This window comes from Andrographis paniculata, unplaced genomic scaffold (genome assembly GCF_009805555.1).
Source record: "Andrographis paniculata isolate CXL003 unplaced genomic scaffold, ASM980555v1 Contig35END, whole genome shotgun sequence".
Classification (NCBI taxonomy): domain Eukaryota; kingdom Viridiplantae; phylum Streptophyta; class Magnoliopsida; order Lamiales; family Acanthaceae; genus Andrographis; species Andrographis paniculata.
In genome coordinates this window covers 1,913,476-1,926,910 of record NW_026137568.1, presented here as the reverse complement: position 1 = coordinate 1,926,910, position 13,435 = coordinate 1,913,476, and the positions used below count along the sequence as shown (strand labels likewise).

The 13,435-nt window shown below is 23.8% G+C and overlaps 1 protein-coding gene across 1 annotated transcript; it reads right to left on the bottom strand.

The window, feature by feature from the left end:
* Nucleotides 1–1,540: 1,540 nt before the first annotated feature.
* LOC127249401 (transcription factor MYB4-like) lies at nt 1,541–5,216 on the bottom strand. Its single transcript, XM_051272176.1, has 3 exons — nt 4,961–5,216; nt 4,750–4,879; nt 1,541–2,220 (listed from the first exon to the last, which is right to left on the bottom strand). The coding sequence occupies exons 1-3, from the start codon at nt 5,091–5,093 to the stop codon at nt 1,848–1,850; spliced, it is 636 nt and encodes a 211-aa protein (XP_051128133.1). The 5' UTR covers nt 5,094–5,216; the 3' UTR covers nt 1,541–1,847.
* Nucleotides 5,217–13,435: the final 8,219 nt, after the last annotated feature.

The window sequence follows — 13,435 nt, the reverse complement described above, 5'->3', positions numbered from 1 at the left end:
AAAATCATCTATGACGAAAGAAAAAGTTACAACAAATTAGATATGCTATTTTGATTAAAAGGATAATTTATATATATATATATTAAATAAATATAACTTTAAATAACATGTCAAGTACAGTTTACCATACAATATTATTATTTTTTAAGCATACATAAATAAGTATTTAAAATATGAAAAATTATCATTATTATTCTCTTTATATATGAATTTGAATTTCAAATTTATTTTATTTAAATATTTTAATACATATTTGATTAAATAAAATAATTTAATTTTATTGAAAATTATAAAAAATTTATAATAGGGAAATTGCAATAGAATACAAAGGGAACCACCACTTTTGTTTGATTTTGATTAGAGTTTGTGGATTTAGTTTTAGTTTTTATTTTTAATAGTATTTTGACATGATGTTTCAAAAACACTTACTTACGTTCGTTAAATTTTATATAGTAGACTGCAATTTAAAGGTACCGCACGACACAAGAAGATGGTAACAATCGTGCCCTACACCAAATTGCAACTCATTCACCAGTGATGATCGTACCTGGTTCTCCGATAGCGAGCTTTAGGAGAAGCATGATCGTTTCGAAAGTTACATCATGACCATCATGGAAAAGCTCGAGAGGATCAACGTTCCGACTGGATTGACACGACCTCGATGGCGATTCTGCACCGATTGATTTTTGTACAGAATATTTATACTTTTATATTGTATTGAATTGTTGAATTCTATGGTTATCTTTATTGTTCTTCGTGGTATCGATCGACTACAAAGCTATATTTATAAATATCGTGTGATTCGATTGTATTTTGTTTATTGAACTAATTTGTTTGGTGGGGTTCACTTTATAACATGGATCTATTTTGTCGTAATATTACTCACATAATTTGTTTCGTCGCAAACATCTTATTGTCGAAAATTTTCGTAAGTAATTTACTCATGAAATTACTTTCCAAAATTTTTTGTTGCAAATAAGATAGTAAACTCTATGGCGCTGACTAGTACTCACGACAAAAATTCTGTGAGTAATTACGTCGCAAAATTACTCACAAAATTTGCTTGTGTAGTATTAGCGACGACATTCTTACAGTACTACTCCGTTCGTAATCGATTTATTCAAGAAATTTTCTCAATTTGCCGTGACTAATCCCAAATTATTTTGTACCGAAGGATTGCAGTTTGATTTGTATTTGAAAGGCAAATTACCAATATTCAGTTCACATCATTTTTAATAAAAATATAATAATATTTTTTTATTATAAAATATCATATAAATTTCAATTTCAATTTCAATTTCAAGCCAAAACTAAATAAACCCTAAAGTTTCAAATTATTTTATAGTATTACTATTATTTAACCAATACTGTTATTTAAAAAAATAAATATTGTTTAAACAAAAATTTAAATTAAAAGTTAAGTGTGAAAACAAACACAGAAGAAATTATTAGGAAATAAAATTTTAAAAAAAATACAAATTTGCACTTTAATTAAATTAATTAATAAATTATGAAAGGTATTTCGATTAGTCAAAAGAAGTGATCAAATTGAGCCCACAATATTTCAAAAGACGACATTAAGAACTTAGACCAATAAAAAGCGATCAATTAGTCAGCTCACATCACACCCACTAATACCATTTCTACTCATTGACTACTCTACCCTCTTAGATTAAATTAAATTAAATTAAATATACAGCACAACCATTTTTATATTTCCATGTCAGCCCCTATCAAATTCCTAAAATTCCCATCTTACCCTTCATAAAAATAAAATAAAAAAAGAAAAATCAGTGATACTGACGTGTCTGCCTAAAATGTCAAATATGCCCTCGTTCAAACCCCCGTCAAAACTCCGGCAAGTCCTCCGGGAGGTCTCCCGCCGTGATGAACAGATTGTACCAGAAGTCCATTCCTCCGGCGCCGGCGGAATCTTCTAATTTCACATTGGGAGAACGGTGGTCGGACCAGAAACTTTCGTCGATCTGAGGAAAATATTCCGACGACGAATAATCGGATTCCTCCTTCTTGACGGCGGCGGATTTATTGTCGTCGGTGACGGAGGAGATGTTTTCGCTGTGGGGGCTGGAAACCCTAATTTTGTCGGGATCTGAATTGGAGGGTGACGTCAGCTGCAGCTTTTTCTTCAGATGGGTGTGCCATAAATTTTTTATTTCGTTGTCTGTTCTTCCTGGCAATCTTGCAGCTATGGCAGACCACCTGGAAATTCCCAAATAAAATATATTTAATAAATTAATAAATAAATATGGAAATACTGTTTTTGAGATTTAGCAGACACATTTAATCGATTCCCTCCGTTCCACATAATTTGTTTATATTTTTTATTTTTGTCCGTCTCAAGTAACTTGTCCTTTTTATTTTTTTAAATATAATTATGCATTTTAATTGCATTTTAAATCTTAAATTTTAAATTTTTTTAATTTTAATTAAACTATTTACTTATCTTAATTTTAATTTATAATTATTTTTATTAATACACTTCTTAATTATTTACTAATTATATTTTATCTAAATTTTCATTTATATAGGAATACATCGATATTACATGGCACGGAGAGAGTATTAATTTTTGTGCGTGGGATTGATTAATTATTAGGACACAGAATCCTAAGAAGATTTAGGGGCATCCTTGTTGTTGTCTGCATATGTGATTTTATTTATTTTATTTAAGATCTTAGATTCAAAAAATACACATATATATATATATATTCACGTGTGTGTTTCTTTTTTTAGTTTGAAAAAATTTTGGTTTGTATTTGATATAAAAATAATGTTTAATGAGATGTGAGAGAAAAAAATATCAAATGCAGAGTTTAAATAATAAAATTTGAAAAAAATTATGCTAAAGAAAAATGCCTAAAATATTTCATATAATATTTTTAAATTTTCATATTATTTATTTAAAGATAATTAAACATATTTTTTACAAAATATCAAATTAAATACTCCCTCCGTCCCATTGAAAGGCTGACATTTGTTTTTTGTAAGTAGATTTTTGAATATTAGTATTATATTGGATTGTAGTAAAAAAAACAAAAATACCCCTGTTAGTACGATGTAATATAAAAGTAATGGCATTGGTGTAATATATTGTAAGTTGAAAGTGTATTTATTATGTTAGGTAGATAGTACAATTACTAAATTAGGAAATTATAACCTTATTTTGGGACGGACGAAAATAAAAAATGGCAACCTTTCAATGAGACAGAGGGAGTATTAATTTTTTATAGTAGTATTAAATTTTTTACATATATATATATATATATATATAGAGAGAGAGAGATAGATAACGAGTAATTAATTTAGCAATTTGGTGATTATTATTTTAGTAAACTTCCAACATGCACGTATACAGAGAAGGGATCTTGTTAATTAATTAATTAATTAATTTTAACAATCTTGTCGTCTTTTGGGTTCATCGTTTCATTACATCATGCAACTTACTAGTTCAAACAAATTAATTAACGCCTTTGGTGTGTTTTTTTTTTTTTTTTTAGATTTTTGTTTTTTAAAAATGTTTTTCTGATATAAAAAAAATATGTTTTTGGGTTACAAGTTAGAATTGAAAATAATTTATTTAATTAATATTTTATTTATGATTTGATATATATATAATTAAAAAAAAGTATATTTTCTATAAAATATACACTATTGATATCATTTATAGAAAATATAAATTTTTATTTATAATTAATATAAATTAATTTTATAAAAAAATAAAAAAATTAATATATATATATAAATAAATAGATTTATTTAAAAATAATAAAAATATAAAATTTTGAATAGATTTCATAAGATATTGATATTTTTTGTTTTAAAAAAAAAAATGCTAACCGGTAACCAAACACACTTTTAATCCAAACCTCAAAGAAACAAACTTTTTAGTATTATAGTATATATATACATCAATGATATTTTTGAGGATTTATGAATTTAATTATTTACTTAAAAATAATTATTTAATTTGATATTTTATACAAATAATGAACGTAGTATTTTTCTTAGAAAGAACAATAATTTTTTTTTTTTTAAATTTAGAAGTATGAAAAACTAAATATTACTAGTAATGATAAAAATTACTATAATTTTAGTATATAAGTAATCAATTCATTTTTTATTTTTGTTTTTTTTAACCTTTTGTCTTCACTCATAATAATAATAATAATAATAATAATAGTAATAATAATAATAATTTTTTCATGTAAAACTAAGTTCATTTGATTTGGATATTGATTTTAACATGGCGAATATTTCTTACCTTTTATAATAAGAAAAATATTCTATCCGTTCTAATACAATAGTCTTGTTTATTATTTTTATCTATTCCAAAACAATAGTCTTATTCTCATAAATAATCATATCACCGTAAAACTATTCCTACTTTTTTTATTACACAATTGCCACTACTTTTTACACTAATACACTTAAAAAGACAAAAAAGTCTTTTATCCATACTTTTTACCAACTACTAATATAATATCAAAATTCATTAAATCTGATGTCGAACCCAATTATGACTATATTTATGGGACAAAGAGAGTAGAAAAAAATAGTTATAAATAGAAAAAAATAGTTATAAATGATAAGAAAAAACAAAAGTGATGTGTTTTTTTAATTAAAAAAAAAGTAAATTAGACTTTTTTATATTTTAGTGACAGGCAAATAAAAAAAATAAGTCTTTGTTTTTTTAAATATTTTATTAGAGAGAGAGAGTAATAAAGAGACCTGTTACCAAGCAAGTGGTGCAAGGAGATGATGGCTTCTTCTTCGTGTTTGGTGAGGTTTCCTCTTTTGATATCTGGCCGAAGATAATTTGTCCATCTCAGCCTGCAGCTTTTCCCGCATCTCAAAAGACCTGCACCTCCAACACGCCCGTGTTGAATTGAATTGAATTGATGATATCATATAGAAAGAATCCAACAAAAAGAAATGAAACCTGCTTGTTTTGGGAGAGCCCTCCAGTTTCCATGGCCGTGTTGCTGAATATAACTAATCAAAATCTGGTCTTCTTCAGGGCTCCATGGCCCTTTCTTCAGCCCCATTTTCTCACAGCAAGGTGCTCTCACCATTCTTAATTAATTAATTAATTAATTCCAATTATATATATATAAATAAATATATGTGTTTGATTGATAGTTTGTAGAGTGAGAAATTATAAAGATTGCCTGAAAGAAGAGAGCAGGTGATATATAGGGAGGGAGAAGAGTATATACATACATATATATATATATATGTATATGTAAGTATGTGTTGAAACATGTGTCTTCTCGTAATGTGACGAAGCTTCCTCGAAAATGGCTTCGCTTCTCTAACTCTATTTTATTTATTTTAAAATAAATAAATAAATAAAATAATTGTTTGTCCTTTTTTGGGTGAGAAATTGTCGTGGCAAGTGCTTTGAAAATATTACTCCCTCTTTCAAATTACCATGTCCACGATGCCGTTTCTGTCCGTCCCACATATCATGTCATTTTTTTTTTCGAAAAATGATTATACACTTTAATCTTATTTTAAACTTTTTAAATTATTTTTAAAAAAATTAATTAAACTAATTAGTTAGTTTAATTTTAATTTATAATTATTTATATTATAAAATAATTACTTTCATTAATACATTCTTAATTATCTACTAATTACACCCCTCCTAAAATACCGTGTCTACAGTGTAGCAGACACGGTATGCGGGACGGAAGTAGTAGTACATCACTATGAAAAACTGCAGGTTTGTTTGCCCTTTTTTTACTTTATCACAAAAGTCAAGCATTTAACATAAAATATTATTTTCTCCGTCACAACTATAATTAGTAAATAATTAAATATATATTAGTGAAAATAATTTTAAATTAAAAGTGAGATAACTAACTAATATAATTAAAATTAAAAAAAATTAAATTAAAAAATTTAAAATGAGATTAAAGTGTATAATTTTTTTTTTAAAAAAAAAAAATAACGTAATGTGAGACAGACATAATGAAAAGATAAAAACTGTAAATAGAACGAAAAGAGTATTTTTTATATTACCAACATAATTCCAATAACTCACATAAAAAATAAAAAAAAAAACTCAAAACACTAAACAAACAAACCCTCTAAAGTGTGATTGGTTATAGGATTTTCATACAATTTTACTATTTATCGAATTTTTATTTTTTAAAAAGATTAAATTAGATTTTATTTTATTTTTTTATATTATATTAAAAATTAAATTTATATTTAAAAAATTATATCAAACATCTATTTCTTTTAGAAACATAACTAGTCAAAAATTTAAATTTCTTATATATATATATATGGGTGTGTTTGTTTGGGGGATTTTGTAGGATTTCTACTATTCCCACAAAATTTTCCCTCCAAAAATATCAAATCAAATATTTATTTTTCATTTTTTATATTATACTAAAAATCAATTTTACATTCAAAACATCACATCAATTCTTATTTATATCACATCATACAACTATTCAAATTCAAAATTTTTACTATTCAAATCCCAACCCAAAATCCAAACCCTTAAACAAACACACCCTAGTGTGTTGGTTGCACTCAACACTACTTTTCAACCAACTTCAGTACTCAAAGTTTCTGTAAAATTTCACTTGCGTTTTATTTTCACTTTAATTATTTCACGTTTTTAAAAATTATATATATATATATTTTATAATTTTGTTTGTTTGACATCTTAAGACTTATATTCTTCCATCAAAAATTTCTCCCACAATTTCAATTAGTGATATCTCATATTTCCTTTTTTATTTTTTTAAATGAGACCCATTTCCATCTTGTATCTCTATTTTTTTTAGTAAATAAATAATATACATACATATACTCTATTTTCGGATTTATTAAATTTTGAGTTGAAATTAGAGTTTAAATTTAAATTTTGATTTAAATAAAATTGATGTGATATTTTATGAAATAAAATATATAGGAGGAATAGTGGTATTTTGCATTTGAAACACAAACTAAACACACTTATATAGGGTTTATTTGTTTAACAATAATAATTTATATTCATATTTTAAATATTATTTTTTATTTAAAAATATATTATATTGTAACAAATTGAATTTTTTTTTTTAATATATATTATTGAATAAATAATTAATAATTTGAGTTATATTATTTCTATATATATTCAATTAAGAAGTATTAAAATATTTTTAAATTTAATAATTTATATTGTTTGCTCGTTAATGCACTGAGAACTCGTTAATGCACTGAGAAACAAAAGACGACGATGATGAAATCCGCTACTAAATCTATATCTATATAACTACAATTTTCCTTCAAATTTGAATTGAAGCAACTCACCCTATATAAATACTCTCTCCGTTCCATGTAATATGAGTGTATTACTATAGACACGAGAATTTAGGTAAAATATAATTAATAAGTAATTAAGAAGTGTATTAGTAAAAATAATTATAGATTAAGATTAAGATAAATAAATAGTTTAATTAAAGTTAAGAAAATTATAAAATTTAAAATGTGATTAAAGTGCATAATTATATTTCCAAAAATAGAAAGAACAAGTTATGTGGGACTGACGAAAATAGAAAATAGAGACAAATTATGTGGAACGCAGATAGAGTAATAAATTTGATATTTATACATAGTGGGAGAAGTTCTTAAATTTAGAGAGTCTATATTCTTTAAATTTTTTTTATTATAGTTGTTTGAATTTTAGAAATTTTATATAAAATTAAAATATTTTACTTCTTTCGTCTATTAAAATTAGTTTATTTGGACTCGGCACAAAAATTAAAAAAATAAATATTTTATTAAAAAAAAATAGATAGTTGAAAATATTTTTAGAAATTTAGTTGAAAATTAAAGTAACTTAAGACAGATAATAATAAAATTAATGTTATTAATTATAAATAAATATTGAATGAAATGTAATAATTAAATATTAATTTATTAATTTTTTTAAAATTAGTAATAAAATAAATTTGTGGTCGAATTAAAAAAATAAAAATATATATGAGGGAGAAAGTATATGATTAATTTTATAATATTAATTTAAATGAATTTTTATAGATAGTCTAAAATTTCTTGATTGACTAATTGCATTATTAATAGAAGGTCCTTGGAGCCCAACACCAAAAGCATCCATCTGGCATCCAGTTGTGATTCCACTCATGGGAAGAGCAGTACGAATGTGAATACCTTCGGGAGCTGAGATCCATGGTGTTCACTAATTGAAGTTCCCCTGCAATACGGCCGAGTACATTGTCCCTTATTAATATCGAACCAGGAAACGACAAAAATGAGTGTTCTTATATTTTACTAAATCCGATGCAGATGTAATATGCTCTTTATCGAAAATTATGTAAATTATTCGTTAACTTTTCGGTGGTTTCGAAATTCAACATGGAATTATTTATATTTTAAAAATCGTACGAAATCTTACAATCATGAAAATTTTTTGTACGATGAGAAGATAATTTTTATCTGTATATTTTATATGACGGGGGATTTCATACAATATTTTTTAAAATATAAGGAGACATCATACAATTTTTTAAAAATAAAATGGAAATTTATGATGAGTTTTAAAATCACAGTGGGGTTTCATGCAATATTTTTCAAAATATAAGAGAACATCGTACATTTTTTAAAGTGAAGAAAAATTTATGCCGAGTTTCGAAACCATAAGGGAGTTATGGACAATTTTACCAAAATTATTTTGATTTCGTCCCAATTCAAGGTGTTTTTCTTGCTATTTGTATTTTTTCCAATGAAAAAAATATCTATTTTATAATACTATAATAAAAACATTTTATATATAAATACTACTACCTCCGTCCGGTTCTAAAGGTCTCATTTACTTTTTGCGTATTAATATTTGAATATTAATTATTATATCATAACATAGTAAAATTAATAAAAATTGGCAAAAATATTTATATTAGTGTCTTGTAATACTATTATGATTATATTTGTATAAAAAATTATACAAATATAAATATATTTTTAATATTAAATATAATGACGTAAAAGGTAAATGAGACCTTTAGAACGGGAATGAAGGAGTAATTTTCTTACTATTTGTAAAATACTATTATTTTATTTTTATTTTTTATAGACAAAAATATCAAATTATTTTATACACTTTTACTAACTAATAAAATACTATTATTTTTTAATTCACTAAGAAAAACCAAATGATTGTTATTAAAATGAGTCGAAAAAAATATTTATATGATTAGACATAAATTTTGATAAAAGTAAATAATAATAATTATTGTTTCTTTTATAATAAAAAATTAGGAAAAAGTACAAATAATATCATGTATATATGTCAAATTATTATTTTTGAATATTATTTTTTCACTTTCGCAATTTAAGTCATTATGTGTACTCCAGACATTATTTTTGTCATTCGGCGCCAGAAAAACACATGTGACTGTCACGTGCGCCTTCGTGGCATGACCGCGCATACGTGAACGCCGCCGTTGCTGTGTTGTCGTCCATGTGGTCGTCGGACAGGTGACGTGGAATTATTGTTCTTTCACTTTCGCAATTTAGGACATTATGTGTACGTCGGGTATTATTTTTGTCTTTTGGTGCCGAAAAAACAGTTTGTTCTAAGTTTTTTTTATTTCGATTTGATCCAATTGCTTATTTGCAATTTGGTTCAATCGGGCCAAATTAAATTTTTTAAAAGATATAATTTTTTTTAGAAAAAAACAAAATAATTCCACGCCACCTATCAAACGACCCTAGAACAAATTGTTTTTTCGCAACCAGAGGACAAAAATAATATTTAGAGTACACATAATGTTTTAATTTGCGAAAGTAAAAATAAAATAATTCCACGTCACCTGTTCGACGACCACGCGGTGACAACACAACAACGGCGGTGTCCACATATGCACCGGCCATGCCACGAAGATGCACGTGACAGTCACGTGTGTTTTTCCGGCGCCGGAGGGCAAAAATAATGCCCGTAGTACACATAATGTCCTAAATTGTGAAAGTAGAAAAAAAGTGATCGAAAATGATAATTGAACCTACATACATAATATTTTTGCAATTTTCTCTAAAAAAATATATAACAATAATTACTTATTTTTACTATAAAATAAAATAATAATAATAATATATATTTTTTTAAATAACAACCCCACAAAATAAAAATAAATTTGGATGATACAAGTAAGACTAATTATATATGTCGGAATTGGTCCATCCCATCTTAGTTTTAAAGAAGATTGAATTATAATATAATTTCAATTATATATTGAGTTACCAAATTACGCAGTTTAAATTTATTAAATATAATTTACAAATTGTTAAATTATATATTGAGTTACCAAATTACGCAATTTAAATTTATTAAATATAATTTACAAATTGTTAAAATAAATTATATAGTACAATTAATTTAAAAATAAAAATAAAATTTTGTTTTTAATTTTTGTATATTGTAATTGAATTTGAAATTTTAAAAATATAAGTTATCAAATTTTACAAATAAATTTTAAATTATATAATTATAGTTGAGGCACGGAGTTATCAAATTAATATATATTTATTAAATTATAGTTGTAAAACTATATATTTATTAATTTATCAAATTTTACAACTAAATTTAGTATATTTTTATTTTTTTTATTAATTATATAATATCTAAAACTCTATATCTCAATTAAAATAGATAAATTAGCTGAGTCGAAGTATTTATTCCATCTATTTTGTCCCCTAAATAAATAAATGAATGAAGCGTCGGTGTAAAAGTGTGAGATGTGGAAGTAAGATTTTCAAAGGAAGATCATGACCTCTTTTCATGTTACTATTATCTTATAATTATTATTACACTTTTAAAAAAAATAAATTATATAATTATTTATTGTGATAGAGATCTTTTAATTAGTAACAATTATATATAAAATCGTATCGCTGCTTTTATTTCATGGAAAAAGATCAAAGAAAAGGAGTTCACATTTGTTGACTAATTTTTATTATTTTTTTAAATAATTATTTTTAATAATATATATATATATATATATTTTATAGGGAGTTCTTGACCTACGGATTTTGTGCAAATGCAGTTAAATACTATGGTACTGATTTGATCGAATCAACACATGTTATATATATAACTATTATATATTTACACATAGTTATAATATAAAATATACAAATTATAATATAACATATATTTATGTTATATATATACATTGATATATATATAAATATATAATAATTATCTGTACACTACAAAAAAAATACTATATTTGTAATAGAATTTCGTCATAAAATTCACTTAGTTAACATAATTTAATTCCTAATTTCATCTCTAATATCATTAGTAACAGAAAAAGTTGATTTAGTAACGAAAAAATCTCTTTACAAAATTGATATTTTCTTATAGTGGTATAACATACAGCCCATCCGTATACTCCCTCAGTTCCGATCCAATGTACTGATTTTTCTTTAGTAATAAATTAAAAAATAATAGTAGTATTTTGATATTTAGATATGATTATAATTTGTAAATAATTTATAAGTGATTAGTAAAGATAATTATTGCATAAAAAATAATTATAAATTAATATTAAAATGACTAAATAATTTAATTAAAATTAATAAATTTATAAATTATAAAATTTAAATTATAATTAAAATGTATAATTATATTCTAAAAATAAAAAATAAATTATGTGAAACAGATTTTTTTTTTAAAGGGACATTTAATAGGAAACGGAAGGATTATTATTATTATTATTATTTTTTATCAGAATTGTATTATGTATTAATGCGTATTTAAAATAATATTTCATCCGTTTCAATACAATAGTCTTGTTTACCATTTTTTTTTATCCCAAAACAATAGTTTTATTTCCATAAATAACCATATCACCATAAAATTATCACTACTTTTTCATTATTATTACACAATTGCCACTACTTTTTACACTAATATACTCACAAGGGCAAAAGGTCGTTTATTCTTACTTTTTACCAACTACCAATATAATATCAATATTTTTTAAATTTCGTGCCTAACACAATAAAATTATATTTTTGAGACGGAGTGAGTAATATAAAAGAAAAATTAAGTCGAACCGGCGAGCCCGGCACGTATTGAAATTGAGCCATGCCCAAATAATGCGATATTTTATTAATATTATAGAACTCCCATTTACTGAATAAAATATAGTACTCTCTCCGTCCCAGATACCATATTCATGTTGCCATTTTTGTCCGTCTCACGTACAATGTTACTTTCCTTTTTTGGAAAATGATTACACACTTTAATCTCATTTTAAATTATATATATTTTTAATTTTAATTAAATTAATTAGTTATTTTAATTTTAATTTATAATTATTTATATTATAAGATAATTATTTTTACTAATACATTTTTAATTATCTACTAATTGCACCCCTCCTAAAATACAATATCTACAGTGTAGCAGACACGGGGACGGAGGGAGTAATATATTTATTATTATTATTATTATTATTATTATTATTATTATTATTAATTTTTGTGCCTTTCTTATATTAAAAAAAAATGTGACTATTATTAGAAGACGAAAAAAGTAACAGAAAATGTAAAATTTACAGTTAAACGATATTATTATGGTATTATATATTCTCAGAGTTTGACTTAATTATTTTGTTATTTTCATATGTACAATTCAAATGTATTTATTGTACATTACATATAAAATGCTAATATATTAAAATTTATGTGTAAAAAATAAATTGATATATGACTTCGACGGAGGAAGTATATATCGTATTTGGAATATTTATGCCATTTTTATTGCGCACAAAAATTAAATGGTTATAATATTTTTCATATAAAAATGGGTCCGTAAACAAAGAAAATTTTATTAAAAATTTAAGAATAAGTAATAGAAAATATATTTGATAATTATTTGTTAAAATATGAATAATAAATTTTTGAGTACATAAATATTTTTACTTATAATTATGTATAAATTTAGGGATAGAAAATGATAACAAGACATATTTTCACTACAAGTAAATTATGTATAAATTTAGAGATAAAAAAAATAATAACCGACATAATTTATCTTAGAAGAATGAAATATTATAGTAATAATTTATAAAATTGTATTATTTCTATATAAAAAATAGTAATTATATATTTAAGTAATAATATTATATATATTTTTTTATAATATAACTCAATATCCAAAACAATCTAAAAGTAGTGGATGTTGGGACCCTATCATTCATTTAATTCAACATTTTGGGCTGCTTTTCAATTTTCATCCTCTTAATTATTTCTCCATTAAATAAAATTATCTATTTAATTTGTCAAACAAATTGAAATATAGAAATTTCATTACTTTTAATTATACTAACAAGAACTTTAATTGAAACTTAATTATACTTTTAAAATTAAAGAAGCTAACAAAATTTAA